At 57.4% G+C, this 27,677-nt stretch overlaps 2 protein-coding genes across 9 annotated transcripts in view; one reads left to right on the forward strand and one right to left on the reverse strand.

Annotated features, from left to right (window-relative positions):
- Positions 1-1,718: 1,718 nt before the first annotated feature.
- Positions 1,719-17,338, forward strand: ENGASE (endo-beta-N-acetylglucosaminidase). 3 transcript variants are annotated; one of them, XM_049776147.1, is made up of 14 exons: positions 1,719-1,790; positions 10,998-11,068; positions 11,205-11,406; positions 12,005-12,153; positions 12,447-12,604; positions 12,868-13,016; positions 13,146-13,311; positions 14,918-15,021; positions 15,135-15,243; positions 15,376-15,563; positions 16,106-16,245; positions 16,509-16,605; positions 16,717-16,828; positions 16,931-17,338. In XM_049776147.1, exons 1-14 carry the CDS (start codon positions 1,774-1,776, stop codon positions 17,330-17,332), a joined length of 2,064 nt encoding a protein of 687 aa, XP_049632104.1. In that variant the 5' UTR covers positions 1,719-1,773; the 3' UTR covers positions 17,333-17,338. The 3 variants fall into 3 exon arrangements, with proteins under 3 accessions (XP_049632104.1, XP_049632113.1, XP_049632105.1); XM_049776156.1 differs by having other exon boundaries at positions 1,769-1,790; positions 11,209-11,406; XM_049776148.1 differs by lacking the exon at positions 1,719-1,790 and adding an exon at positions 8,642-8,695 and having other exon boundaries at positions 11,209-11,406.
- A 2,027-nt stretch (positions 17,339-19,365) lies between these two features.
- RBFOX3 (RNA binding fox-1 homolog 3) overlaps positions 19,366-27,677 on the reverse strand; it is a 69,257-nt gene continuing 60,945 nt past the window's right edge. For 3 of the 6 annotated variants that reach the window (XM_049776521.1, XM_049776496.1, XM_049776488.1), the window contains exons 6-12: positions 27,287-27,347; positions 25,889-25,942; positions 24,845-24,977; positions 24,297-24,474; positions 23,265-23,326; positions 22,274-22,352; positions 21,149-21,343 (exon numbers count right to left, since the gene is read on the reverse strand). In XM_049776521.1, the coding sequence (XP_049632478.1) occupies positions 21,299-21,343; positions 22,274-22,352; positions 23,265-23,326; positions 24,297-24,474; positions 24,845-24,977; positions 25,889-25,942; positions 27,287-27,347 (612 nt within the window). In that variant the 3' untranslated portion in view covers positions 21,149-21,298. Of the gene's footprint in view, positions 20,383-21,148; positions 21,344-22,273; positions 22,353-23,264; positions 23,327-24,296; positions 24,475-24,844; positions 24,978-25,888; positions 25,943-27,286; positions 27,348-27,677 lie in introns of those variants that run through there. The other 3 variants (XM_049776529.1, XM_049776513.1, XM_049776503.1) reach the window with 2 other exon arrangements.

Raw genomic sequence — 27,677 nt, forward strand, 5'->3', positions numbered from 1 at the left:
AGAGCTGGGACACACACAAGTGCAGAACACATGTCTGGCCTGGGGGTCCTGGAATTCTCTCCCTGGCTCCATGTACCGCCAGCACTGCCCAGTAGCCTAGTGGTCTCCACTCCTGAGCCATCAACCCAGCGAAGTGACTCTGGGCCGAGCATCCCTGAGGTGTTCCTCTTCACTGAGTATTCGCTTGGCACAGGACTCACAGGGGTGCTGGGGGGCAGGGGTGATCAAAGGAGATTCCTCTCTGTAGGCCTTGGTCTCTCTCCAACCTGGCTGCCCTTCAGAACCACCCAGCAATTATAGCTTTCCTGTAAATCTAGGAGCAAAGAGAAACTGAGTGGTAGCACAGCGGTAAGGCATTTGCCTTGCATGCTGTCAACCCAGGTTTGACCCCAGCATCCCATAGGGTCCATAGGACCCAGCAGTGATCCCTGAGTACCACCAGGTACAGCCCAAAACTCAAATAAAATAAAGAGAGAAGCTGAAAGTCAATGGCACAAATGCTCCCCTTCCAAAGTAGGGGAACAGAGCAAGGGGACCCAATAATGGAGGAGCAAATGGGCCAGCAACCCAGGAGGTTGGCCTGAGCGCAGAGCCCTGAACATTGCCAGGTATGGCCCAAACCCCAGTACCTCCCCACAAGAAGGCAATGTCCTCCCCTCTCCTCATAGACAGAGGGAAGGAATTTGGGGGTGTTGTGACTCTGAAGGAAGAGGGAAGAGAATGGGACTGCTAGAGGGCAGCGGAGGGCCCAGGTCTGCTAGTTCATAGTGGGGACAGACACCCCAAAAAGACACACAGAAAGACTTATGCTACTTATGCATGGCACTGCATCACACTAGGCCTTTCGGGGGACCAGTCGGGATGTGAGAGAAAAGCAGAAAGGTGCTACGGTTCCATCGCTCTTCCCTGCACTGAGGCAGGGTGTGCAGCCTCCCCCCACCCCCAAATCGCTACTTCTGAAACCAGAGGAAGAGTCACCAAGTTGAACCCAAAGGGAACAGCAGGGAAGGAAACAACCCAAAAAAGAAAGCAGAAGCCGGCAAGGCCGGTGTTTGGCCACATGCAGAAAAGACAGTCCTCAGCAGAAAAGTCTAGAAGCAAGAGACAGAACAGCGGTAGGAAGAGGAGAGGCCAGAGCCTGCCCGGGGTCGGCAGGGGCTGAGGTGCGCGGTGACCCCTGGCAAGACTTGGAGCAGGCACTAGTCTGGGACACGGGTGTCATCTAGGTGGCCAGGACAGAAGAGGCACAGAGTCTCTGGGGTCAGTCTCATGGCAGGTGACAGCTCCACCCTCCGTCCCTAAGAGGTGACAGGGGAAACCTGAAGGCAAACACAGCTGTGTTGTGGCCAACGCCCAAGTATCTTCCAAGGATGTTGAGTGACCTCCCACCGGCACCTGGGGCAGCAGGACCCGATGACATATATCCTGCCCTCCTGAAAAGGGAAGTCATTACCCCGCCCTCACCAGCCTTGGCGGATGTCCTGCCCTTAAGGAGTCGTCACTACCCCTTCCTTTCTCCTCCCCCTTCTTATGGTATATAAGAACGAACGTAGAATGCCACGTGATCTTTCGCCTCTGTCCTGTGTGGACGCGGTGTTAGACCCTGACTGGCCAGAAATAAAGGACTTACTGGAGCATTTGCTGGGGCCTCAGTCTCTTCATTTCTCTGCGTCGGGCAGCTAGATTAGGACGTCCGGACCTTTCACTCCCAGGGACAGACACGCTCCTCTGCCACCTGTCCTGTCCTGGGCAGGACATCAGTGTCCAGAACACATGGCTGTGCCTCACAGGTCAGTACAGGGGGATCGGGTCCTGGGAAGGGGCAAGTGGCAACAAGCCATCCTCAGAAAAGACTCCAGGGGCCAGGAGCTAGGGAGGGCATAAGGCATGAGACATGTACAGCAGACCTGGTTTCGATCCTGGGCAGAGTGTAGGGCTCCTGGAGCCCTGCCAGAAGGGATCCCTGAGCATAGAGCCAGGAGTTAGCTCTGAGCACTGCTGGTGTGACCCAACAAAAAAAGAAAGGAAGAGAGAAAGAGAGAGAGTGAGAGAGAGAGGGAGGAAGAGAGGGTGGGAAGGTGTTGCAATTCAGTCCCTGAAGAGGTTGACTGATAGAGGGATGGAGGATGAGGCCTTTCTCTTCCAGCTCGGAGCACGCGTCTGCCACCCTGTGTAGCTGACGGTTCTGAGGTGAAACGGCGGGTAAACAGCTCGCAGACAGTCAGGCTTGTGGAAATATTAGCTTTATTCGGTGGACAAGACTGTAGTCCCAAGACTCAGCCTCCCTTCCAGCAAAAAAGCCCCGGCCTTCCATAGACCCTTGTTTTTATCCCCCAGAATCAGGTACCACCCAATGGTGGGATCAGATACCAACCAATGGTGGAAGCAGAATCAGGTACTACCCTAGGGTGGGGGGCAGAATGCCAGGTCACACCCTAGGGTAGGGCACAATCACCAATCAGGGTTGGTTGAGTAACATAATAATCCCCTAAAATATTTACATACACAACAGGAAGGAAGGAAAAAAAGAAAAGAGAGGGGAGAAGGAAGGAAGGAAGGAAGGAAGGAAGGAAGGAAGGAAGGAAGGAAGGAAGGAAGGAAGGAAGGAAGGAAGGAAGGAAGGAAGGAAAGATGGAGGGAGGGAGGGAGGGAGGGAGGGAAGGAAGGAAGGAAGGAAGGAAGGAAGGAAGGAAGGAAGGAAGGAAGGAAGGAAGGAAGGAAGGAAGGAAGGAAGGAAGGAGGCGGAATCAATGGTAGGGGGTTTGCCTTGCACATGGTCCACCTGGAACAAACCCGGGTTCAATCCTCAGCATCCCATATGGTCCCCTGAGCCTGCCAGGATTGATTTCTGAGTGCAGAGCCTGGAGTAACCTGAGCACTGCCTGGTGTGGCCTCCCCCTCAAAAAAAAAAAAAAAAAGAAAAAAGAAAAAACGAGAGGGAGGGAGGGTGGGAAGGAAGGAAAGGAGGAAAGAAAGCAAGAAAGGAGAGAGAGAGAGAGAGAGAGAGAGAGAGAGAGAGAGAGAGAGAGAGAGAGAGAGAGAGAGAGAGAGAGAGAGAGAGAGAGAGAGAGACTTACGTTTCCTAGAAACTCCATCAGGTCCATGTTTGAGGTTGGGGGACATACTTATTGTGGATAGGGGAATGTGGGCAACCTTTGGAAGATGCTCCCTCTTACCAATGCCACACTACGGTTTTATTTTGGGGAAAAAAAGGTTTTATGATGCTCAGGAAGCTTCTCACAAAATCATTTGTTTTCATGTTAAAGTTTAAAGTGACTCAGGGGCCAGAGAGATAGCACAGTGGTGTTTGCCTTGCAAACAGCCGATCCAGGACCTAAGGTGGTTGGTTCGAATCCTGGTGTCCCATATGGTCCCCCGTGCCTGCCAGGAGCAGACATCCAGGAGTAACTCCTGAGCACCTCGGGGTGTGGCCCAAAACAAAACAAACAAACAAAAGTTTAAAGTGACTCAGAAGAGTCCAGAGTCAAGTCTCCCACCTGGCAGCCTTAGGGCCTGTGATCTACCCAGCACTGCCCAGATGGCAGGATCCCCTTGGCACCATGCGTGTGACTGTGTCACCCCAGGCTAGCTTCAAGTGTGGGTGTCTGACCTCTGCCTGCTCCAGAAGCAATAGCAACTGGGAAGGAAGGCGAGTGAGGGGAGGAGGAGGAGGGGGAAAGGTTTTTACAAAACATGATGCTCAAATATGGTGGTTTGGGATGATCCTTTAGTATTTCCTAAACTCATGTTTAGGAAATTACAAGTGTTAAGATGAATTGTTTTTACAGAATGTTCGATTCTGGGTCACACCAGTGGGGGCCTGGCTCAGTGCTTGAGGGTGACTCTCAGATGTGCCTGGGAGGTGCTTCGAAGCGGGATGCAATCTGGGCCTCCCTCAAGCTGAGCCTTTGCTCAGAAACCTGATCCAAGCACAGAGCCTTCCAGTTCTGTGTTCAAGAAGTGACCCCTGGTGGTGCTCAGGGAAGCAGGCGGCCAAGTGGCCCGCAAGCACCCTACAGATGTGCTCTCTAGCCCTTCCTGCAAATGGACACATCTAGATGGAAAAGCCAGTGAAGAGTTTTAGGGGGTGGCAAGAAAGCCAAGGGCAGTAGAGGATAGTCAAGGCAGATGAATTTTATCTGGGCTGCCTCATGGGTTTTGTTTGGTTTTGTTTAGAGGCATACCCTGTGGCACTCAAGGGTTCCCTGGCAGGCTCTGGAGATCCTATAGTATGTCGGGGATCAGATCCAGGTCAGCCACATGCTGTGCTATTTCTCCAGCCTCGCCTTAAGTTCTTAAGAGGGGCCAGAGAGATAGCATGGAGGTAGGGCATTTGCCTTGCATACAGAAGGACGGTGGTTCGAATCCCAGCATTCCATATGGTTACCCCCCCACCCCCCAGCCTGCCAGGAACAATTTCTGAGCATAGAGCCAGGAGTAACCCGAGCGCTGCCGGGTGTGACCCAACCCCCCCCCCCAAAAAAAAAGGTTCTTAAGAGACACGGACAAACGCAACACATGCAATGACAGTGATGTCAAGGATCCCACATGAGACGGGGCCCCAAGGTGCTGTGCTCGAGTCCTAAGTGGGTGCCTCAGTGGGTGGAGCCTGCCAGTCAGAGTGGCTGGGAGAGCCTCACTCAGGTAGGCGGGATGATTAGCTCAGACCTTACAGAGATTCCCATGGGTGTAAAGTGGGACAGGAAGGAGCCCCAAATCAGCCCCCACCTTCGCTTCTTTCATCCAAAATACCTCGTCAGCATTCAAGAAGATTCATCATCCAAGAATCTGGAAGATGCTGTTTGCTGTTGCCCAGAGAGGCCGAGTCGTGTCTCTGGACCAGGGGAGAGCTGGTTTATTGTGGAAAGAAAGCACAAGCAAGATCGAGGGCCAACGAATTTGGAAGGGAAAAAACTAGCACTGCAAGGCAGGCTACTGTTTGGAGAACTGATTCTAGATTTCTGAATTTCCTGGGCTACTGTCTCTCTCAGCTACTGTTAGAAACTCTCAACAAGGGCCTGGAGAGATAGCACAGCAGTGTTTGCCTTGCAAGCAACCGATCCAGGACCTAAGGTGGTTGGTTCGAATCCCGGCATCCCATATGGTCCCCCGTGCCTGCCAGGAGCTATTTCTGAGCAGACAGCCAGGAGTAACCCCTGAGCACCGCCGGGTGTGGCCCAAAAACCAAAAAAAAAAAAAAAAAAGAAACTCTCAACAAGCAGTGACTTAAACTCCTCTGGGAGCTCCTGTTCTTCCCACTGGGCTCTGAGCCCACACCAAGTGTCAGGCCCGTACCCCAATACTGAGCAGGAAACAAAAGATGTTTACATTGGGGCCTGCCATTGAATTTGGTGAACATGCCCAGAGTTGCTCAGGGCACGTTTGTCCCGGGTCAAGCAGCGTGCATGCTGGAAGATGGAAAAAGGTCACCTTTAGCTGGGAAGGGACACGGAACCAGTAGCTCTTGCCAAAACCCTGCTAGGCTGTGGAGAAGTTGGTGAATAGTCACCTCCTGGTGCATGTGGGCGGCCGGAGCTGCTGTGGGGCTCCAGATGGCCCATTCAGGGCGAGAACAGTGACCGGCTGGAGGGGTTTTCCCTCTGCCTTCCTGAAAGTGAATAGAGCAGACCATCGAGAAAGGAGACCCAGGACATGCCCGGCCAGAGAATTCCTGCCTAAACTGAACAGCCAAGTATTTCTCCAGGAAACCCTCTAAGGTTTTAGGGATCCACCAGCCCTCAGAGGAGTCTAGAGCCCCAGAAGAACAGGAAGAGAGGAAGACAGGAAGAGCTGTCAGACCCAGAGACATCTGGGCTGATCCAGGCAAGGGCTGGGATCAGGGCAGGGGCACTGGCAGTGACCTCATTCTTCTCACCCTTTTTGCCTCTGGGACTTTGGCCTGACTACCATGAGAAGAGAAGCCTGACGCTGGCCCCCAAGGACTCCTAAAGGCGTCTCTGAGTCTCTGGTTTCTTCAGAGCATGAAAGGAACCTTTGTTTACATCAACTCCTGGTTCTATGGCGGCCAGATGGATGCAGGGTTGGAGCTGGTGCCTGTCCCCGCTTCATGAGGTGGCTCTGCAGCCACCTTCTTCTTCCTCCTCCTCCTTTTCGGATCCCCGCCTCCCCCTTCACACTGCCCTAGGCCCATACTCACAGCCTGAGTCACGGCACTCCTTGCTCAGGCTATGGAAGCTTGGGGCATCATAAAATTCAAAGTCCGAGCCACATAAAGACAAGATGCCCTTTTAACTCAGCGTTTGTCCCAGCTGCGGAGGTGGAGACAACTCTAGCTACCAGGAGGGCAAAAAGGGTGCAGGGTGTGGAGTCTGGAGTCGGATCTTTGAGGGGGAACCTCAGGCCTGCTCTCGCTTCCTTTTTCTCCCTGTACTGTTGGTTTAGTGTCAACTCCTTCTAGTGCCAAGATGCTGGGCAGATGCCATATCTGAGACATGTCAGACACTCTGTATGACAGGATGTAGGTTTGAGGGTGCAGGAAAGATGTTGTGCATTGTGGGGGGCCTCCCAAGTAATGATCTGGAATGGAGGCCACTTCCAGGGATACTTGGTCGAAGGTCCAGTGCTAGGGCCCAGCATGTGGTGCTGCTCATGCTGCCCCTGATGGGGCTCAGGGGACCACGTGGTGTTGTGAATCACAGGAGGGTCCCATGTAAGCATGAGAGAGCCTGGGCCCTGCTCTTTCCCGGAGTCAAAGCTCATTTTTTTTTTTTTTTTTAGTTTTTGGGTCACACCCGGAGGTGCTCCTGGCTGTCTGCTCAGACTGGCTGTCTGCTCAGAAATAGCTCCTGGCAGGCACGGGGGACCATATGAGACACCGGGATTCGAACCAACCACCTTTGGTCCTGGATCGGCTGCTTGCAAGGCAAACGCCGCTGTGCTATCTCTCCGGGCCCAAAGCTCATTTTTTTTTTTTTTTTTTTTTTTTTTTTGGTTTTTGGGCCACACCCGGTGGTGCTCAGGGGTTACTCCTGGCTGTCTGCTCAGAAATAGCTCCTGGCAGGCACAGGGGACCATATGGGACACCGGGATTCGAACCAACCGCCTTTGGTCCTGGATTGGCTGCTTGCAAGGCAAACGCCGCTGTGCTATCTCTCCGGGCCCAAAGCTCATTTTTTTTTTTTTTTTTTTTTTTGGTTTTTGGGCCACACCCGGTGGTGCTCAGGGGTTACTCCTGGCTGTCTGCTCAGAAATAGCTCCTGGCAGGCACGGGGGACCATATGGGACACCGGGATTTGAACCAACCACCTTTGGTCCTGGATTGGCTGCTTGCAAGGCAAACGCCGCTGTGCTATCTCTCCGGGCCCCCAAAGCTCGTTTTTATTGTTGATCTGGGCATTGGCTCTACACAGTTGGCACCTCTGCTCTTTCCTGAGCCTCACTTTTACTTGTCTGCAACAAGTAGGTTGTGTGGTCCAAGGCTGAAGTCCCTACTTCCCGCATTGAGGGAAAGCTTCTCCCCTGCATGGTTACTTGTTCAATGATCCCCATCTAGAAATAGGTCTCTTTTCCCATTCGCTCTGAACCCGCCGCCATTGCTGCCTGAGTCATCCTCTGATGAACACTCATTCTCATTTGTGCATGGAGGAGAGTCACAATGGCACCTTTTCCTTGGTGTGTGTGTGTGTGTGTGTGTGTGTGTGTGTATGTTTCTGCACTACATCTGGTGGTGCTCAGGGGTTACTCCTGGCTCTGCACTCAGAAATCACTACTCCTGGCAGGCTCGGGGGATCATATAGAATGCTGGGGGTTGAACCCGGTGGGCCATGTGCAAAGCAAATGCCCTACCCGCTGTGCTATTGCTCAAGCCCCATGAAAACTATATTGAAGAAGGGTCAAAGGAGCTGGGTGAAGCTGTCACTTCTGCAGTCCACCAACTTTGTGACCTTCTGCAGATAGGAACTTCCACAGGGGTCACCTGAACAGGGAAGCCAATGCAGCTGGCAAGAAAGGACACCATGGGGGCCTGGAGAGATAGCATGGAGGTAGGGTGCTTGCCTTGTATGCAGAAGGACGGGGGTTCGAATCCTGGCATCCCACACGGTCCCCCGAGCTTTCCAGGAGCGATTTCTGAGCACAGAGCCAGGAGGAACCCCTGAGCGCATTAGGGTGTGACCCAAAAACCAAAAAAAAAAAAAAAAAAAGGGACACCAGGAAGGAAGCAATTCCTGCGAACTAGGGCAGACCTGCCCAGACCCACACCTCTACCGCAGGCCCATCCCTCCATCCTAGGCCACGCCCCTTCACGGAAGACCACGCCCCGTCCCCTTAGTCCCCGCCCACGACACGCCCACAGGCGACGGCCCCCGCCGTCCTCCCGGCTGAACCACGCCCATTTCCATAGTCCCCCAGAAAGGCCACGCCCCTAGGCGCAGGCCACGCCCACAGGCCGTCCCCGAGTACTTAATCGCGGCAGCCGGGGCCGCGGAGCCCAGAGCGTCAGTTTCACTCTAGCGGAGTCTGACATCGCGAGCTCCCATTGGCTGCCAGGCGGAGCCCGGGCCTGTGATTGGATGGCGTGCAGGCGGAGGCGGGACTTGGGTGTCATGGAGGCGGAGGGCGTCCTGACCCGGGCTGCAGCCAAGCTGCTGGCGCTTGGGCAATCCCGGAGACCCGCGAACTCCGACGAGAGGCGGCAGCGGCGGGAGCGGCGGGAGCAGCGGGCGCGGCGGCGGAGGTGGGCGGGCGGGTGGGCGGGCGGCCGGCCGGCCGGGTCTGCAGTGGCCCTGCCCGGGTGCGCGGACACAGTTGCCCCGGTGGGTGCCTGGGGATGGCCGTGGCTCTGCGAGATGGGAGAGTGGGGTGGCGGCTCCTGCAGCGGTGACACTCCCGGGAGGGAGCTGGGGTGCGGGCAGCGAGGAGCCAGGGCTGGACCCGGACCTGAAACTGCAACTGCGTCCTCCCAGCCCTCTGGCCTAGTGCTGTAGTGGCCAGGGCCGGAGGTGGGGCCTCCCAGCAGGCGACAGTGCTCACCTTCCCGGGAAGGAGGAAGCGGCTTAGGCTGGAGCTGTCAGCTGTCAGCCTGCAAAGGTGGAGGTCTCCAGGGCGCCCTGGCCTGGCCCTGCAGCTGTCCTGGGTCCAGAACCAGCCCAGCCCATCTGGCAGGTCCTGCGGCTGCATCCCGGCCAGGTGGATCCCTGGGCAGCTCTGGCTCCGGCACCCAGAGATAGTGCAGTGCTGGCAGCACCTGGCCTGGGTTTCAACAGCGCTGAGTAACATTATGATAGTGAACAGAGATGATAGCACGGAGGTAGGGGGTTTGCCTTTCATGCAGGTCGGTGGTTCGAATCTTGGCATCCCATAGGGTCCCCCCAGCCTGCCAGGAGCGACTTCTGAGCTTAGAGCCAGGAGGAACCCCTGAGCGCCGCTGGGTGTGACCCAAAACCCAAATCAACACCCCCCCCCAATAGTGAACGTGTTGGTACCCTTGGACTTCGCAGTAATGGGTCCCAGATGCCCTCCCCCCGCCCTTTAGCATCCACCGCAGGCCCCTGGGCATTGTTGGTGAGGGGCCCTGGCCCGGAAGGGTCTGTCTCAGCAGAGGGAATCTTTTTCCAGTCGGGCTGAGTGAGCACCCTGACTACAGGGAGGCCTGTGTTCTTGCCCAGGCCAGCCCAGGTGCCTCCTGGGCTGCTGGGGGCCACCACCTCCTCAACTCCTCCTCCGTCTGACACGTGTTTCTTTAGCTCAGTGAACACCTTGGAACTGGAGGTTCACTATATACACACACTCTGTATATACCTGAGTGTTGTTTCTTGTTCGTGGGGGACCATGTTGGAAGACACTCAGGGTACCATGCGTTGCTGGGGATCAAACCCAGCACTGGGAAGAGTCTGTGTGGCAGCCCTGGGAACTAGCACCCAGCTCTTGTTTTTTTTTTTATCCCCTCCTTTTTTTTTTTTTTTTGGATTTTTGGAGGCTTTTTATCCACATCTGACAGTGCTCAGGGGTTCCTCCTGGTTCTGCACTTAGAAATTACTCCTGGCAGGTTCGGGAGACCATATGGGATGCCAGTGATTTAACTCAGTTGACCACATGCCAGGCAAATGCCCTATCTGCTGTACTATTATTCTGCCCCCCGACTTCCTTTTTTATTTTATTCTCTCTCAACCCTCCTTCTCACTATCTCTCTCTCTCTCTCCCCTCCCTTACTTACACCTTCCTTCTCCCCCCCTCTTTCTCTTTCCTCCTTCCTGGTCTTTTGTTTTGTTTTGGGGCCACACCCAGTGACGCTCAGGGGTTATTCCTGGCTCTATGCTCAGAAATCGCCCCTGGCAGGTATGGGGGACCATATGGGATGCCGGGATTCGAACCACTGTCCTTCTGCATGAAAGGCACACTCATTACCTCCATGCTATCTCTCCAGCCCCTCTTTGCCTTTTTTTTTTTTTTTTTTAACAAAGTTCCTTTATTTTAGGCACTGGCTTAAAATAATATAATATAGTTATATTGATACTTAGTTATTTCTGGCACTGGATATTCCAACACTGATTTCACCATCAGTGTAACATTCCCTTCTCCCTGGTCATCAGTTTCCCAACCTCTCCCAAAGCTGCCTCTTTTTTTTTTTTTTTTTTTTTTTTTTGGTTTTTGGGCCACACCCGGTGGTGCTCAGGGGTTACTCCTAGCTGTCTGCTCAGAAATAGCTCCTGGCAGGCACAGGGGCCCATATGGGACACCAGGATTCAAACCAACCACCTTTGGTCCTGGATCAGCTGCTTGCAAGGCAAACGCCGCTGTGCTATCTCTCCGGGCCCCTCAAAGCTGCCTCTTGGCAGATGCTAATAACTTAATATTATATGGCGATAGAATTATAGAAGAAAATTGCACTAAAAGAAAATATATGAGCCTCGCTATGTCCACAGTGAGACTGTATGTCTTTGAAGGTCTTCTCAGCTGTGTGTTGTGGTTGAGCATTTCTGTGGCTGATTCTGCCTGTGGCCAGATCCTTTCTTGAAACCGTTTCAAACTCTGTTTAGAGTCACAGAGAGCAGAGAAGAGGCAGCTGTCTCCCCTGAAGTGGTCAGCTTTACCCCGAAGCCTTTGCCCGGTGAGAGGATTGAGGCGTGAGGGTCTCTGCATTCTGGGGGTTCCGGGAAGGGCCGGCCTCTGCCCGAGCCTGTCCAGCCTTTCCAAGGCTACCCAACCCTTCCCAGCGGCTCCTCACTGCTGCTCCCTCTGGCCAGTTAGATATTATGACCAGGACACCAGCAGGCCTGTCAGCTTTTACCTGTCATCGCTGGAGGACCTCCTGGCGTGGACGCCCTCAGGCGAGGACAGCTTTAATGTGGCCTTGGAGCCCCGGGCCAGCCGCCAGCCCCCCCTGAGCAGTCCTCGGCCCCGGACTTTGCTGTGCCATGACATGATGGGCGGGTACCTGGATGACAGGTGAGGAGGGGGTGGGCGGACCTGGGTGACTGACAGGTGAGGAGGAAGTGGGCAGGTCCCCAGGTGACAGGTGTTAGTTACACCTTGGGGAAGTGGGGCAGTTAAGTTTCCAGAAACCATGTGGTTATTAATGGACCCCAGAGGGCGGGTGAGAGCCAGTGCCAGCTCCACCCTGGAGCTTGGGTTCCATTTGTGTGCTATTGGCTTTGGTTTGGGGTGCTCAGAGCGCCAACTTGTTGCTCTCAGCCGCGTCAGGATGTCCCATAGAGCAGCTGGCTAGTGAGATGTACAGATGGGGAAAGTTGGGGCCACATATCTGGCCCCACTCCTCCTGCCCATGGGGTGACAATCTTAGAGGCTTTGCCTTCTTGGGGGCCCCCACATGGAACTTTGCCACGAGCTTGTGTTGGTGGAGGCCAAGATCTGAGTATAGAGGTGCAAGGCATAGCAGGCCCCAGAAGTGACCTGAACCGCTGTCCCTGGAAGCAGACCCATGTCTGAGTCTTGCACTTTGCCCTGTGCCCACTGGTGCCTGGTCTTTGTTCCTGCCCCTGCGGGGCTCTGCCAACCCTATCCCAACTCTTGTTTTCTTACACAGGTTTATTCAGGGCTGTGAGGCACAGTACCCCTATTCCTTCTATCACTGGCAGTACATCGACACCTTTGTCTACTTCAGCCACCACCTGGTCACCATCCCTCCTGTGGGCTGGACCAACTCTGCCCACCGACACGGGGTCTACATGCTGGGTGAGTTGGCGGCCACCTCCTCAGCCCGTGGACCTTGTCCTGTGTGGAACGGTCTGTGTCTGTTCTGTGTGGGACGGGCTGGCCATCGGGGTTCCCAGAAGCTGAGCTGTGTGAAGGTACCAGGGCTTCATGTTTGTGCCTCTCATATGGGGGTCACTCTAGTAATGGCAACATTTCTATCTCGGTGGATCCCAGGCATTCCCCAAAACTGTTTCTAGAAGGTGGGGCGGGTAGTAGCAGATCTCTCTGTTCAGGGGCAGCTCCCATGCCTGACCTGGCCACCTTCCCCGCAGGGACTTTTATCACCGAGTGGACGAATGGGGCCCTGCTCTGTGAGTCCTTCCTGGCAGGGCACGAGAGCTCGTACCAGGCCGTCGCTGATAAACTGGTCCAGGTTGCCCAGTTCTTCCGTTTCGATGGCTGGTTGATCAACATCGAGAATTCCCTGAGTGTGAGCGCCATCATTCTCCTGCTCATTTGCCCACCTGCCCAGCGCCTGTCACCTGTATCACCCTTCCCTGACTGGCACCTGTCAGGTCCCAGCTCCATTTCCATCCAGTGCCCCAGCCCCAGCTTGTGTCCCAACCACGTCCCTCAATTGTGCATCAGTGGGCCTTGAGCCCTGGCTTCGCAGATTTGTGTGCTCAGACAGCGCATTGTGCGGGGTGTCCTGTACAGCACTGGGCATCAGCCCCTTGTTTTCTTCCTGTGCAGCTGGCTGCGGTGAAGAACTTGCCCAGCTTCCTCCGATACCTGACGGCGCAGCTGCATCAACAGGTCCCGGGTGGGCAGGTGCTGTGGTACGACAGTGTGGTGGACAACGGACAGCTCAAATGGCAGAATGAGCTCAACGAGCACAACAAGTGAGAGGGCAGCAGGGGGATGGGGGCATCTCTGGTGGGTACGGCTTGGGACTGGGCAGGGCCGATAGAGCTCATCCCATCAGCGGCAGTGCCTAGTGGTGCCCACTGTCCCTTGCCCCCTGCCCGCAGAGCCTTCTTTGACTCGTGCGATGGCTTCTTCACCAACTACAACTGGCACAAGGAGCACCTGCAGCGCATGCGGGGTCTGGCGGGTGACCGGCTGGCCGATGTGTACGTGGGTGTGGACGTGTTTGGCCGAGGGGATGTCATAGGCGGAGGCTTCGACACGGTCAAGGTGAGGTGCCCTTCTCCAGCCTGCTCTGAGGATCCCCAACTGTTGTCACCACTGCCCACTTTTGACCAAAACAAAAACCAAACCCACTCAGTGCCCAGAGGCCTTTTTATTTTGTTTTGGTTTGTTTTTGGACCACACCGCCTGATGTTGCTCAGAGATTACTCCTGACTCTGCTCAGGAATCATCCAGGCAGTTCTCTGGGGACCCTATGGGGTGTCAGGGATCGAATTAGGGTAGGCCTGCTGCCAGGCAAATGCCCTCCTCACTGTGCTGTGGTCTGGCCCCACGTAATGGAGCTCCTCTAAGTGGACAAGTGTTGTATTAAATATTAATTATAAAGAGTCCTAGTGTGGATGGTGGATGGTGAGGACTTTTTCGGCCTGGCCCGGCGCCTGCAGTCTCTTAGGCCTGGTGGTTCTGTACATAATAGGGTAATGGTGAGAAGAAAAGATCCACAAGCAGTCAGTTGATGTTTCAGGAGACATCCAGGTTTATTACAAGGCCCTAACTGCCTTGTGCATATCTGACATGGCCTCTAAGCTAAGCAGCCTTCGTCCTGTTCCTCTGCATCCATTCTCCCTCTTATCTCTCCTTGCTGCTTCTGCCTCCCTCCTCCCCCAAGGCCACACTTTGTATTTTATTTTTGGTTTTTGGTCACACCTGGCAGTGCTCAGGGGTTCCTCCTGGCTCTATGCTCCTGGTAGGCTCGGGGAACCATACGGGATGCCAGGATTCGAACCATTCGCCTTACCTCCATGCTATCTCTCTGGCTCCCCAAGGCCACCCTTAATTACCATACACAGGGGCTAAAGAGATAGCATAGAGGTAGGGCGTTTGCCTTGCATTCAGAAGGATGCTGGTTTGAGTCCCCGAATCCTATATGGTCCTCTGAGCCTGCCAGGAGCGATTTCTGAGCATAGAGTCAGGAGGAACCCCTGAGCACTGCCAGATGTGACCCAAAAACCAAAAAAAAAGTTACTATACACAGACCCCTCCCAGCTGTGGGAGGGTCTCACCATCTAGGTAAGATTAGCATTTGGCTTTGATTTGAAGAGGGGTAACAGACAAGTAGCAAGTTCCCCACTTCCACTGAGGCAGGTCCCAGCCTCCCTTCTCTGTTGCCCATTTTCACAGGCACCTTCTGCCCCTCATGGAAAGAGGTGCAGTTGTTTGGGCTGGAGAAACTGGTTTAGAGCACAATCCGTGGCCTCCTCAGAGCTGAGTTGGCCCTGACCCCCCTGCTCCTGCTCCCCATCCTATCCCATCAACGGGCTGAGCTGGCCTTGTATCTGTCTTGGGGATCCATGGGCACCTCATGGACACCAGGAGAAAGCAGTTGAGGTAGGGGGCACTGGTAGCCAAGTGGCCAAGCAGCGCAGGGCGAGTGACATCAGTTGAGTATGTTCACCCCCTTATTAGATGTGCAAGGAGATATATGGTCAGGGACAGCCTCTTAGCCCCCTGCCACTGGTCACTGCCCCCATGTGCCCTCGCCTGTGGGAGTCTGAGGGGCACATCTCCAGTGTCCCCTTGCCAGGCTGGCCAGTGCACCTGCCCAGTGTGGCCCTGGCAATGCCATGCAGCTGGTCTCCTGACTCCTCTCTAGTCGCTGGAGCTGATCCGGAAACACAATTTCTCAGTTGCCCTGTTCGCACCCGGCTGGGTCTATGAGCGTCTGGACAAGGCGGAATTTTTCCAGAACCAGGACCGGTAAGCAACACGGCCACCAGACCTGAGACACTGCCCCAGCTGCCCCTGCGGGGGGGGGGGGGGGCCCAGTTGTGTGGGGAGAGTTGGGCTGATTGTGCGCCATGTTCCCGCAGCTTCTGGAGTTTGCTGGAGCCCTACCTGCCCACACATAGCATCTGCTCTTTGCCCTTCGTTACCTCTTTCTGCCTGGGCCTGGGGCCACGGCGCGTCTGCTACGGGGAGGTGAGAGGCCCCAGATGGGGTGTGGGTGTGGGGAGATGGAAGGGAGCCCCAGGAGTGAGCAGAATGCATGGTGTGGCCCCAGCTGTTGGTTCCCAGCACCGTGACTGACACTGTGCTCCTGTCCCACTGCAGGAAGAGGCCCCAGGGCCCTGGTACCATCTCAGCGCCCAGGAGCTCCAGCCTCTTTTTGGGGAGCACAGGCCAGGAGGTGGCCTGGGCTGGGTGAAGACCCACTGCTGCCTGGCAGACGCCTGGCATGGGGGCACCTCGCTGCTGGTACGGGGCCGGATCCCCCCCGAGGAGGGCAGCGTGGCCGTCAGGTAAGCGTGACTGTGGACACCCAACTCCCCTTTCTGGCCACACATCTGCCAGTCCTTGGGGAGCAGCACTGGAGGGACTCGGAGGACACTGTGGGTCCCCAGGACTGTGTCCCCCTGCCAGACTAACAATGCCACAGGATGGGGCCGGGTGGTGGTGCTAGAGGTAAGGTGCCTGCCTTGCCTGTGCTAGCCTAGGACAGACCGCGGTTCGATCCCCCGTGTCCCATATGGTCCCCCAAGCCAGGAGCAACTTCTGAGCGCATAGCCAGGAGTAACCCCTGAGCGTCACCGGGTGTGGCCCAAAAACCAAAAAAAACAAAAAAAAACAAAAAAAACAATGCCACAGGAGAGCCAGGGATGTTGGTCTCCACCTTCCTGGCCCATGATGCCACTGTGCCTGTGGACTCAGTGCCCATGAGGAATGGTTGGGTCGGTTGAGGGTGGCAGGACGTGATGGTGGCTCTCAGAGAAGCTGGATCAAGCGAGGGGCACGCTGTTCCCGGTGCCCCCATGGCTCACCCACCTATACCCCTCACCCCTAGGCTGTTCACACTGCACATGCCAGCCCCGCCCAGCCTTCTGCTGTCCCTTGTGTACAAGCTAGAGAGGCCCAAGGTCCTGGGTGTGGCACTGGAGCTCACCACGGCCCCCACGGGCATGAGCGGCATCTCCGTGCCTAACGGTGAGAGTCAGGGTGAGGGTGATGGTGACATTAATGGTGAGAATGGGGGTGACGGTGATGGCGAGGGCTGCCTGTCCGCCTCTCCTGGGGTCTGGAAGGGGTAGCCATTAAGGGCCAGAGAGGCCCCTTCAGCTCAGCCTGGGCTCCCCTGTGTGTTCAGTACCTGCTTTCCCTGTCTTCCCCCAGGACTTGGGGTGCTCCCTGCTTTGTGGACACCCCCAGGGTCCTCTTTACCTCATGACCTCTGTCCTCACCCACAATAGAAACCAGGCACAGTCTCCAGCCGCTCTCGAATCCCCCCCACAAGCTGTCCCGATGTGGTCACTTCAGACGGAGTCTCAGTGGGGGCTGGATCCAGCGGTGAGTCTGGGAGGCCCCGGGGGTCCCTCTGGGTTTCCACCACTGCCACGATCGTGACTGAGGTCCAGGGGCTGAGCTGGACCCAATGTGACTGTGGCCTCAACCCTGCAGATGTTTTGAAGTGAGTCTCCAGGCCTGTGTCCTGCGGGACCTCTGTGTGCGCTTCTCGAGGCCTCCTGGCAGCCAGCATGAAGACTTTGCCTGTCGCCTCGGAGAGATCCAGGTTGGTGGCCCGGACTCCGGCAGGGCTGGCAGGACGGGTGGGGGTGGGTGCTGGTAGCCCCCTTGAGCCTCCTGCCCTGCTAAGCACCCCCTCTCCCCTCAGGTGTTGGATGCCAACAGCCTGCTGGCACCCTTGTCCCAAGTGCAAGCGGTGGCCGTGGCTCAGGTGTCTTGGCAGCAGGTGGCAGAGGGCTCCAGGCTCCGGCTCAGCTGCACCCTGCACTGGTCTCACTCCCTGTCCCAAGTCCGGCACTACCGGATCCACTGCCAGACGGAGGACACCCCTGCCAGAGACCCGGACCCCGACCAGCCCGTGCTGCTGGGCCTGGCTTTTGCCAACCAGTACCGGGTGACAAAGCTGTCGGTGAAGTCTGTGGGGCCTGGCCAGGAGGCCCGCGTGGTGTTCCTGGTGGAGCCTGTGCCCAGGGAAGGGTTCCAGGTTCCTGAGGACGAGTGGGGCCGGGCCACCCTACTGTATACCATGCCCACAACAGGGCACCCTTGAAGCATATCTGACTCGCTTCTTTCATGGGCGGGCAGACAGACAGATGAACACAGGTGCCCCTGGGAACAGGCCCCACTTCACTTGGTGTGTTTCTAATCCTCAGCCATACGGTTCTTGAGTCCCAAAGATGCCACAAAGGCTCCAAACTATGTCCAACTTGTGAGCGGACAAGCAGAGCACTGGGGGGCGTGGGGTGCCGGTGTCTCTCCCCAGGTAGGGCCTTACTGCTGTCCTTTCGCCCCGGGTGGGACAGATGTAGGTGCTGTCCCCGCTGATTCTCTGCCTGTGTCTGTCCTCCCCTCCTGTTATCTAAACCCATTGTAATAATCGCAGTGTCCTGTGAGTTTCTTCTGAGGGGTGGGGCGCAGCTCCTGGGGGTGTGTGTGTCTGCCTCTCCCCTGTGCCTGGCGTTGGGGCTCATCCAGCCCTCAGGAGCAGGCCCCAGAGAATACAGGGGCTGGCTGACATCCTCTTCCTGAGGATCCTGAGAGTCATGCTGGGATGTATGTCCTGATGGGTGACAGTGTCAGTGTGTCCTGACAGTGTCTGTGTGTCGAGGGCCGTGCCCTGTTCTGGCTTTTGCAGACTCGAGTGTCTGATCCGTGACCACAGATCGCTCAGCGCTCCTTTATTTTGCAGCTCCTAATTTAATAGCTCTTGCAGAAACTGGAACCTGGGAACCTGATTACTCCCTCCTCCACTTCCTCCTCCTCTCCAACCTCCCTCTCCCTCCCCCCCTACCCCCCAGCCTTCTCCCTGGTCCTCCTCCTCCTCCCCCTGCTCCTTCTCATTACATATTCCCACCTCATTGCTCATTTGCTGTCTGATAGGCTACCCCCCAGGAAGTCATCCAATTGGAATAGCCAGCTTGATTGGGTATGCAAACAAGGTGTGGGGTGACGGTGGGACGACCAATCACAGCACACACTGCCCTGTAAGGGATTGTAAGATGATTTTATATATCCTTTATGCAAATAAGGGCGGTAGGGTGACCAATCAGATTGCCCATGCAAATCAAGGTCTGCAAACCCCTCTCTCTGGGGGGTCTGGTCCCTCCTCCTATGATCCCTCTGCTATCTATGAGCCATGTCTGGACCCATGTCCTTGCTCTGTAAACGAGCTTGGAGCTGTGTGTGTGCCCCAGATTTGGTGCTGGGCTTTGGAGATGCTGCTGGTCCCTCCCTAGTCTTTGCCCTCTGCACCCTTTCCATACCTGGTTGAGGTGGGGCTGTCACCATCTGCAGGGGGACAGGGGCCACATCCATGCCCCCTCCCACAGCTCATGGGTGCAAATCCTGGTTCCCCTTAAGCCCAAGCTCTGGGTTTCATGGGGGTGCCCTGGTCCTGCCTGCTTCCTGACAGTTCTAAAATGCAGAGAAGCTTGGACATCAGGAGGTCCTGGGATGAGAGTTGCCTGGTTTTACCATCCCAGCCTGGGATAGTGCAATCACACGCACCGGGATTCTGGGCTGGCTGGGGTACAGACACCAGGGTGGGAGCACCCCACTGTGGGAGGGTCTTCTTGGCTGGCATTGAGTCCCTCTCTCCATCCCTGGCCAGCATGACACCAGGTGGGGTCTGAGGTCTGCACTTTGCTTTTATGTGCTTTTTTGGGGGGTGGGGGATACACTGGGCAACACTCAGGGATCACTCCTCGCAGTATTGAGGGGACCATAGATAGTGCTGGGGATAGAACCAGGTGTGTTCTGTGCAAAGGAAGTGTCCTCCTCACTGCCCTATTGCTCTGTCCCTTCCCAGCACATTTTTCTTTTTCTTTTTGGGGTCCACAGTCACTGCTTGCCACCCCCCCCATGTCTGCTCTGCCTGCTTGGGCACTGTTGGCTGGTCACCTTGGCAGACTCTTCGTGTGTGTGTGTGTGTGTGTGTGTGTGTGTGTGTGTGTGTGTGTGACCACCAGTGAGAAGGGCTCCTCATAAACATCCCAGGACAGTGGGGAGAGGCTCGTCGGTAGGTCTGGGGACTCTGAGGTCTGATCCCTCTGGGCAACCCTCACAGATCAGAAGGAGCTGTCCTGGTTTGAAGAAAACGCTTTATTAATAATCTTAATAATAATAATAATACTGTTCATCTGAATGGTCACACCTCGGAGCATACAGAGTGGTAAGAAAGGGGGTGGGGGCCTGGCTGCAGTCCGCGGGGCGGGGCGGGCTGGGAGGAGAAGGCGCGAGGCTCGGGGAGGGGGGCTATGTACACGGGCTTAGAAAAGGAGCCGAGAAAGGGAGGCGAAGGGGTCCCCGGCGCTGTGCTGTCTCCCTCCTGCAGCTGCGCTACCTGCCGGGGCCCCACAGGACGGGGTGGGGGGCAGGGGTTGGGCTGGCTTGGGCCCCACCCCACCCCCTGTTCTGCAGCCCTGTGGTACTGAGACTCCCTCGATGGCCTGTCCCTTCACACCCCTGCAGGACGGGGTTCCCCAGGGCAGGGACGAGGGGGCCTCCAGAAAGGACCAAAGCACCCGTCCCCTCCCTCTCGTGGCCGGGGTGAGGGAGGACAGAGTGTCCGGCGGTGTCCGGACGGCATCAGCCCTTGGGGTTGGGGTGGGCATCTTCAGGGGTCCACAGCCCCTCCACCTGGCGTGGCATGGGTGGGTGGGGGAACTGGGGCGCGAGAGCGAGATTCAAGGGTGAAGGGGGAGTTCGCCTGAGCCCCGGGATGAAAAGCGGCCCCTTCCCTCGTCCCTCCCCACCCACTGGGCAGCCTTTCCCACCCTCCAGCCCCCCATGGGCACCCCACTGCCTTGGGAGTGGGGGCTGAAAGGAAGACTTGATGGGAAACGGGCCCCCCCAGCCCCGCTGCAGGCCGGAGCTGCCGTCCACGCCGTCCTGTGCTGTGCGGGGCCGGGGCCGAGGCCGATGGGCCGATGCCTCTTGGTTTGGCTGTTGTTGGTTTGTTTTGTTGGTTTTTGTTTTTGTGGCTTGGATCGGAACATCTTTTTTGTTGTTGTTGTTTTTGTTTTGTTTTGTGATATTTTTTTTGTGTGTGATTTTTGTTTTGCCCTTCGCGGTCCAGGAAGGGAAAGGTCAAAGCTTTCACTACAACAGAAAGAGAAAGGGGAGACAGTGCAGTCTGGGAGCCGAGGCCCCACTGCCCGGCACCCCACACGCCTCCTTCCTGGCCTGGCGCAGGGGCTGAGCTTAAAGCACATCCTGGTCCTATCCCCGAGAGTGGGATTTGGGGGGGTTAAAGGGAGGGGCCCACCAGCACAGAGTGAGGGTGAATGGGGTGCATGTGAGAGTGACCCGGTCTGCCCGTGTTCACCAGAACATTCACCAGAGCCTGTTAGTCTACACAGCGGGACCTCTTGGAGAACCTGGGGCTCTGATCTGTGTAGGCTGCCCCAGTGGGTCCCGCCAACATGCCCTGGGTACCCGGCTGAGCAAAGGGGCCCCCTCCCACCCCTCTGAACTGGTTCCCTGGGGCCTCAGCAGGAGAGGAGGTGGTGGGGCAGGCACTATGGGGGAGACGCCCGCCCATCCAGCCACTTCCTGTCCAGTGTAGCCCCTTTCTATACAGCTGCCAGTAACCCCTGTGATGAGCAGGATGTGGGGACACTGGTGACCGGAAGGAAGGCCCCCTTCCTTGCTCACTGGACCCCAGGGGAAGGCTGGGGGGTGTAATTTCGGAGGGAGTGTCCTCTAGCTCTGGAAGCCGGGACAGGGGTCCCTGGAGGGGGCTCGGTGGTCGGTTGTTTTTGGGGTGTCCTGCCCAGCCTTGCCCCCCTCTGTGCATACCGTACCTGGAGTGGCTTGGGGGGGACACAGCAACAAAGTGTAAATGGGGAACCAAGGTTTCAGACACACGGGGGTGACAGGGCCAGACACACACACCATCGTGGGGGACCCCGCGGGCTGGAGGTGAGACCTAGGGCCCGCACTGTCCTCTGGGGTTCGGGGCGTGCGTGCGTGCGCTAGGCAGGCAGAGGGGCTGCGGCTAGGGGCGGGTCTCTTGCTAGTAGGGGGTGAAGCGGCTGTGCCCTCCGCGGCAGAGGCCAGCCTGGAACAGCAGAGACGAGAACAGCCAATCAGTACCACCCTCCCGGGGGGCGCCCGTGGATGTGGCCGAGCCCCTCTTCTTCCCAACTGAGGGCAGCCCTGCCCTGGGGATGGGAGGGGGTACAGGGGCGCTGGGTCAGCCTGGGGCCAAATGGGAGGAGAGGAATTGGGCCAGTACTGGGATTTGGGGGGCCAGACTCAGCCCCTCCAGAAAGGGGGTACAGGACTTCCTGTCTGTCTCCCTGGCTCTCACAGCTCCCGGAGGATTTCTGGCTGCTCCTCCACCCAGCCCAGGAGGGTGGGGGTAGCGGTGGGCCCCACAAGTTTCTGCCTCTGGTTTGATAGTTTTATAGGGGAAACGGCAAAGACAGGAGAGTGAAGCTGGGCATAGATGGAACTTTGAAACTAAAGGATGAAAAGGGAACGGGGTGCCTCTGTCCTCCTGGCCGGGAGCAGCTCCTGGGGAGCTGGGATCCCTGAGGGGGGACCCCATCCCTTCTGCTGCGGGGTGCAGGGCGTGGGCTCGGGAAACATCAAAAACAGACGAAACAAGCCCTGGGAGGGAGGTGCCCGCCCCAGGAGCCAGCCGAGCGGGGCTGCAGGCCGGACACCGCCCCGACACGCACACACACACAGACATGCCAGTTGGAGCGAGGCTCGGGGGTCCCCCTCACGCAACAGGTGCAGAACGGGTGATGCATACGAGGGGGCCGGGGCCAGACACAGCCACACAAGGAGACGGGACCCCACAGCCTGCCAGTTTGGGTGTTCTAGGGGGTGGGTGGGCACTGGGGACCTGGGGTGGTGGGGCTCAGAGATGGGAGGTGGGCAGGACGCTGTCTGGGGTCTGCTGGCAGCTCCCCCGCCCTTTTACAGGAGCCGCGCACTGAATTGGGGGGCCCTCCCCTCTCTGGCCCGGTGCGCCCCTTACCATGGTTCCGATACTGTAAGCTGCTGCGGGGCCGAGGGTGTGGTGGTAGGGGTCAGCGGCCGCATAGACTCTGCCGTAGCTGGGGAGAAGGACAGCGAGGGGTGGGCTGGGGCCAGTGAGGGTGTGGCCAGGGCCTCTCCATCACCCACAGTCCCCTCCCATTTTGACTGCCCCACTCCTTCCACTGACCCAAACTGTCCACAGACCCTACCTCTGCCCGCTGACCCAACTCATGTACAAGCCCCACCCACTTTACTGACCCCATCCACAGGCCCCACCCCAATGGGGATATTCAGAGACAGTCGTCCAATGAAAAAACACAAGGGGCTGGGTGGGAACCTTGACCCCCATAAACAATGGGGTAGGGGCTTAGACAGAGGAAGTGGGGACCGGTCAGGGATGGTGATTTAATGGGGTAGGGAGGCCCCACTAAGTATTCTGTGACATTTCAGAAGACAGGATGGGGTTTGGGACTCAGCGCCAACCGTCACACCCACCAGATTGGACCCCCCAGAAGCAGCAAGGGTAAGGGGTAGGTGCCCTGCCAGTTGGGGAGTTAGACCTGGCCCTGTGGGGCACTCCTGCACCCCAACCCATATCCCCAGACTCAGATGCCAGTGACTCTGGTGCCCCAGAAACAGGTGCTTTCTCCATATCTCGAGTCCTGGGTCACCCATTTGAGGCCTGTACTCAGAGCTCACAGAACAGAGCCAGCAGTCCAGCTGCCTCTCAGTGCCCGAGGTTCGAGGGTGGGAGAGACCTGGGCAGGGAGGCGCTGCTCACCCTGCCAGGCCCCCCCCCCCCGCCCCCACTTCAGGGCTGAGAATCAGAGTGTTCCCCGAGGCTGTCTCCTCCAGGAGAGCAGGGAGAGGGGCCAGGAGTGGTGGCTCCCAGCCCACCAGAACCTGCTCTCCTCCGTTGGGCCTGGGACCTGCCAGGAGGAGGCCCCTGGCCTTTGGGATATGGGGGACCCTCCCGGGACCCGCCATACCTGTCACTGTAGGCGGCCGCGGCCGCAGCAGGCTGGGCATATCTGTAGGCAGCGTAGCCCCCCTGTGGGCAGAGGCACAGGGGTGCTTAGTGGGTGGGTGGGGGGGCCCAGGCACCTCTCCCAGACCAGCAGGCAGCTAGGCCCGCCTGGGTTGTCCACCACTGTCTGCTGACGCGGTGGGGTGGGATTCTGCCCACATCCCTCAGCCCACACCCCGTAAGTCTCCTTCACTCCTGATCACCACCATTCACTCCTTCACACTCCATCATTCGCTCATTCACACCTTCATTCACTCCTTCACACACCATCATTCAAAGCTTCACTCTATCATTCACTATTCACTCTCTCTCATCATTCCTTCCTTCCTTCCTTCCTTCCTACATCGCCATTCACTCCTTAGCCCTTCCCTTAGACCTCCACTTCCACTCACCACCTGTGGCCCCCAGGATCTGTCTGCATGCAGAAGGTGTTACCAGGCCTGGGCCCCTGATTTGGACGGTGACAGACCCAGAGAAGCCAGGGAAGGATCAGGGTCCTCCCTGGACGACACTGACCATGCCCCGGCCTGGCTCACGGGAGGCCATGTGACTGACTGCCCAGGGAGAGCAAGGCTTTTCTGCTGTGGGCACGGTGTGTGTGTGTGAGTGAGTGAGTGTGTGTGTGTGTGTGTGTGTGTGTGTGTGTGTGTGTGTGTGTGTGTGAGTGAGTGTGCGGCCAGCTAGAGAAATTGTAGGTGGAGCCCCAACCCAGGGCCACACAGGGGCCTGCCCTGGAACCCACTGTGGTCTTTCTGGACCCTCAATACTGGATATAGGCACCCATGGGGTTCACTTAGTGCCCAGTACTGGGCCAGGGGTTCTATGAGGGTCACTAGCGCCCCTGCAGTTGGGGATGGGAAAAGCAACCACTGTCCCATCAGATGAGCCTTGGGGCACTTTCAGGGGACCCCAAGTCTTGCCGATGGATGGGCAACTTAGCCTGGGCTGTGGCCAGGCAGGGCACCCCCTCCGCGCCCCTCCCCGGCTGACTTACATAGATCTCAGCACCGTAAAAGCCGTCCTGGTATACGAGCCTGGAAGCAAACGGACAAGAAAGTGGGGGGAGCACGGGAGAGGTGGGGCAGGCCGGCTCCGGAGTCTGCGGAGGGAGGGCGCAGGGTGCCAGCCCTGCCCACGGCACCGGCATTTTAACAAGCGTTTGTTCCAGCGCCCTGTTCGGTATAACAATAGAGTAACGCCCCTGCTGGTAGGCGCCTCTCCCACACCGGGGCCCGGCCCAGCTGGCACTCCCGCCCCCCTCTAGGCAGCTGGGCACCGGGCCCTGGGGCAATGGGGGGCCCGGAGGGCGAGGAGGAGGATTGCTGGGCCCGGGGGCTGGAGCCACAGAAAGCACCCTGGCCCTCGGGTCCTCTGCAGGCGCTGCCCACCATACTCGGGCCAGGTGGGCTGGACACTGCAGGTGACCATGTGGTGCCACCGTCCTCTGCCCCCCACCCCGTGGTTCCGCAAAGGCTGCCTAGCACCCCCTCTTGCCCTCCGCCTGGCCTTGTGCCACCCCGGGTGCGACCACCGGGTACTCACGCTCCGTAAGTCGGGATGGGGGGTGGCGGTGGCGCGGCCCGGAATGTGTTATACACGGCCCGGCCCCGGCCCCGGAGGTGCGCGCCCCTGTAGGCCACTGCTGTGCCCGTGGTGGGGTAAGGGAACCCTGTCACTGCAGGAAAAGGGAATTTGAACTGGTGAGAAATTGTAATCCTAAATAAGTAATAGCAGTGTTAAAAACATATGTTATGATCTAGACGTTTCATTGAATGTTTAAAAGAATCATGTTTTACCTTTCAAAATGTTTAAGGGAAATCATAACAATACCTCCTATATCCTTTTAATTGGTTTCTTTATTCTTTTCTTTTCTTTTTTGGGGTCACACCCGGCATCGCTCAGGGGTTACTCCTGACTCTACTCTCAGAAATCGCTCCTGGCAGGGCAGGCTCAGGGGACCCTATGGGATGCCGGGATTTGAACCACTGACCTGCATGAAAGGCAAATGCCCTACATCCATGCTATCTCTCCGGCCCTTTCATTGGTTTCTTTATTGCTCAATAAAAATGATCAAAAATGGTAAAACCAGGATACCCCAAGAAAATGAGTCAGGCCCCGCACCTGGCTAGGACATGCCCTGAGCACCAGCCACTGGGACCCTGCCCAGCCCTGGCTGGCATGCCCCTTGAGCACAGCCCACGACAAGCCCATTATCAGGACCCTAGGCACCCCAAACCATGCCCACTGTTATCCTAGGACACTCTCCAACACGCTGCCCACCACGCCCACAGAGGCCCCAACCAGATGTGGGACACGCCCCTCTGTCCCCGCCCACAAAACCAAAAGCCCCGCCCACCAAAACCCAGGACACGCCCCTCAAGCTCCACCCGCCTACAGCTTTGCTCACAGCAAATGCACTTCTTAGGTCATACCTGCTGTGGCCCCGCCCCTGCCCGAACACGCCCATCAGGCCCCGCCCACCGAGCCATCTTAAGCCCGCCCTCATCCAGGGCACGCCCCTTCTAAAGCCCCACCCACACTCCCCAGGCCCTGCCCCCAGCGCCCCTGCCCTGGTGCCATACTTACCTGCATAGAATTCAGGCCCGTAGACTGCACCCACCACCGGGTTGAGTTTCCAGCCTGGAAGACACCAAGAAACCTCATCAACTCTCGCCACATCAAGCGAAAGTTCCTGCATAAGAGCTGAGAGGGTGGCGGGGGGGCAGAGTGGAGAGCTGGGGGGCGGTTCCTGTGTGGTCAGAGGAGCCAGAATAGACCCCAAGACCCTGACTCGAGAAGCGGCCATGGGGGGGGACTACCTTAGATCATAGGGACAGAAATATATCCTGCGGGAAGGCCACCAGTCTTGTACACAGCCAGTCCGGGTTTGATCCCCAGCACCATACGAGATCCCCTGAGCCCCATCAGGAGTGATCCCTGAGCACCGCTGGGTGTGGGTCCCCCAAATCAAATAATAATCATAATGATAGTAACTACCTCCCCGTCCACAGAATCACTCTGAAAGAAGCACCAGCCCCACAGAACCAGAAATGTGAGGCCCAGTCTGGCAGGTCACAGTTGGGGGGCCCTGCCAGTGTCCCAGAATTTCCTGTGTCTGACATGCCCACCTCTGGGTGTTCTTTTTGGGGACGGCGCCTGAGGCCTTCCAAAAGCTCAGAGGCTGAGGGACATGGCCATGGTCATGGCCAGCTACGTCCTCCCAGCCCCAACCCTCAGTCTCTCCCCTGGCACATGGGCGGGGGGGGGGGGGCTCCCCACATGAGTTCTGTCCTAGCTCTGGGCCAATGCAGAAGGCATAGGCACTGTGCACTCAGCAGGGCCAGTCACCTGGGCTGGCCTTGTCCCGGCAACATTCCCACCCCTGGGGTGCCCGGGGCAGGCGTGTGACTCTGGGCAGAGAATGGGCAGCTGGCAGAGAAGCCTGTGGTGGGCAAAGTTCTGTGCTGCCTGCTGGGGCCTGGACACAGCCAGCAGCTGTCGGCTCTCGGCAAAGCCAGGTCCCCAGATTGTCAGAAAGAGCCTTGGCCATTGTCAACACAGTTTGACCACAGCACAGCAAGTGGGGGCCATGGACATCAGAGCCAGGCCCATTCTGGGCGCTCCTCCCGCAGGGTGTGAGGTGAGGCCCAGAACTGCCCCCAGAGAATTTCCTGAGGTCTCTGACTCTACTTTCAACACAGAATTTGGGGACAGAAGAGATTGGGGGAACCGACTAGGAATGGGGCTGCTATCCTGACTAGGGGGCAGCTTTGAGGAGCAAATGGGGCAGGGGTCCCCCATTTCCTATGTAGTCAGCATTTGGCTCTGAGGCTTCATCTGCAAAGAGGGGGGCTCGCTGGCTGTACCCATTCCCTATCTCCTGCATCTGGAACTCCCATTCATTCAGCCTCGAGTCTGGACCTGATCCCTCCTGTCTTGGTCACCCCCTTTCTGGTCAGGCTGCAGGGGGCTGGTGGGACCCACCGTTAGTGTAGGGGTTCACCGTCTTCTTGTTGGTCATGACCCGGGCAGTGGCGTTGTTGACCTGCCGAGAGAGGAAGGAGGTGAGGGGGGACGTTCAGTGGCCAGTGCCAGTCCCTGCCTGCACCCTCCACCCGCTCAGTACTGTCCCCTGAAGGGCACCTGACCACTCTGTACCCTCCATTCACCTGCCCCAGTGCTGTCCCCATGCACGGCGCCCAGCTACTCTGCACCCACTCCTCACCCCCACTGCTGCCCCTACAGGAAGCCTGGCCACCCTCAACCAGCGCCCTCTCCACTGCTTCCTGCTCTGTGAGGCCTCACAGCTCAGTTGCCCACTGGGGTGTCCAGGCTACTACAGAGCCGATCGCTGGTTCCTCCACTCTCAGTACTC

The sequence above is a fragment of the Suncus etruscus genome, chromosome 1 (genome assembly GCF_024139225.1).
Source record: "Suncus etruscus isolate mSunEtr1 chromosome 1, mSunEtr1.pri.cur, whole genome shotgun sequence".
Classification (NCBI taxonomy): domain Eukaryota; kingdom Metazoa; phylum Chordata; class Mammalia; order Eulipotyphla; family Soricidae; genus Suncus; species Suncus etruscus.

What these genes read in the sequence shown, in the direction of transcription:
- ENGASE (XM_049776147.1), top strand. An exon ending in ACACGGGGTCTACATGCTGG is followed by an intron (nt 12,154 to 12,446) that starts GTGAGTTGGCGG and finishes CCTTCCCCGCAG; the next exon opens with GGACTTTTATCACCGAGTGG. An exon ending in GAGGGCAGCGTGGCCGTCAG is followed by an intron (nt 15,564 to 16,105) that starts GTAAGCGTGACT and finishes CCTCACCCCTAG; the next exon opens with GCTGTTCACACTGCACATGC.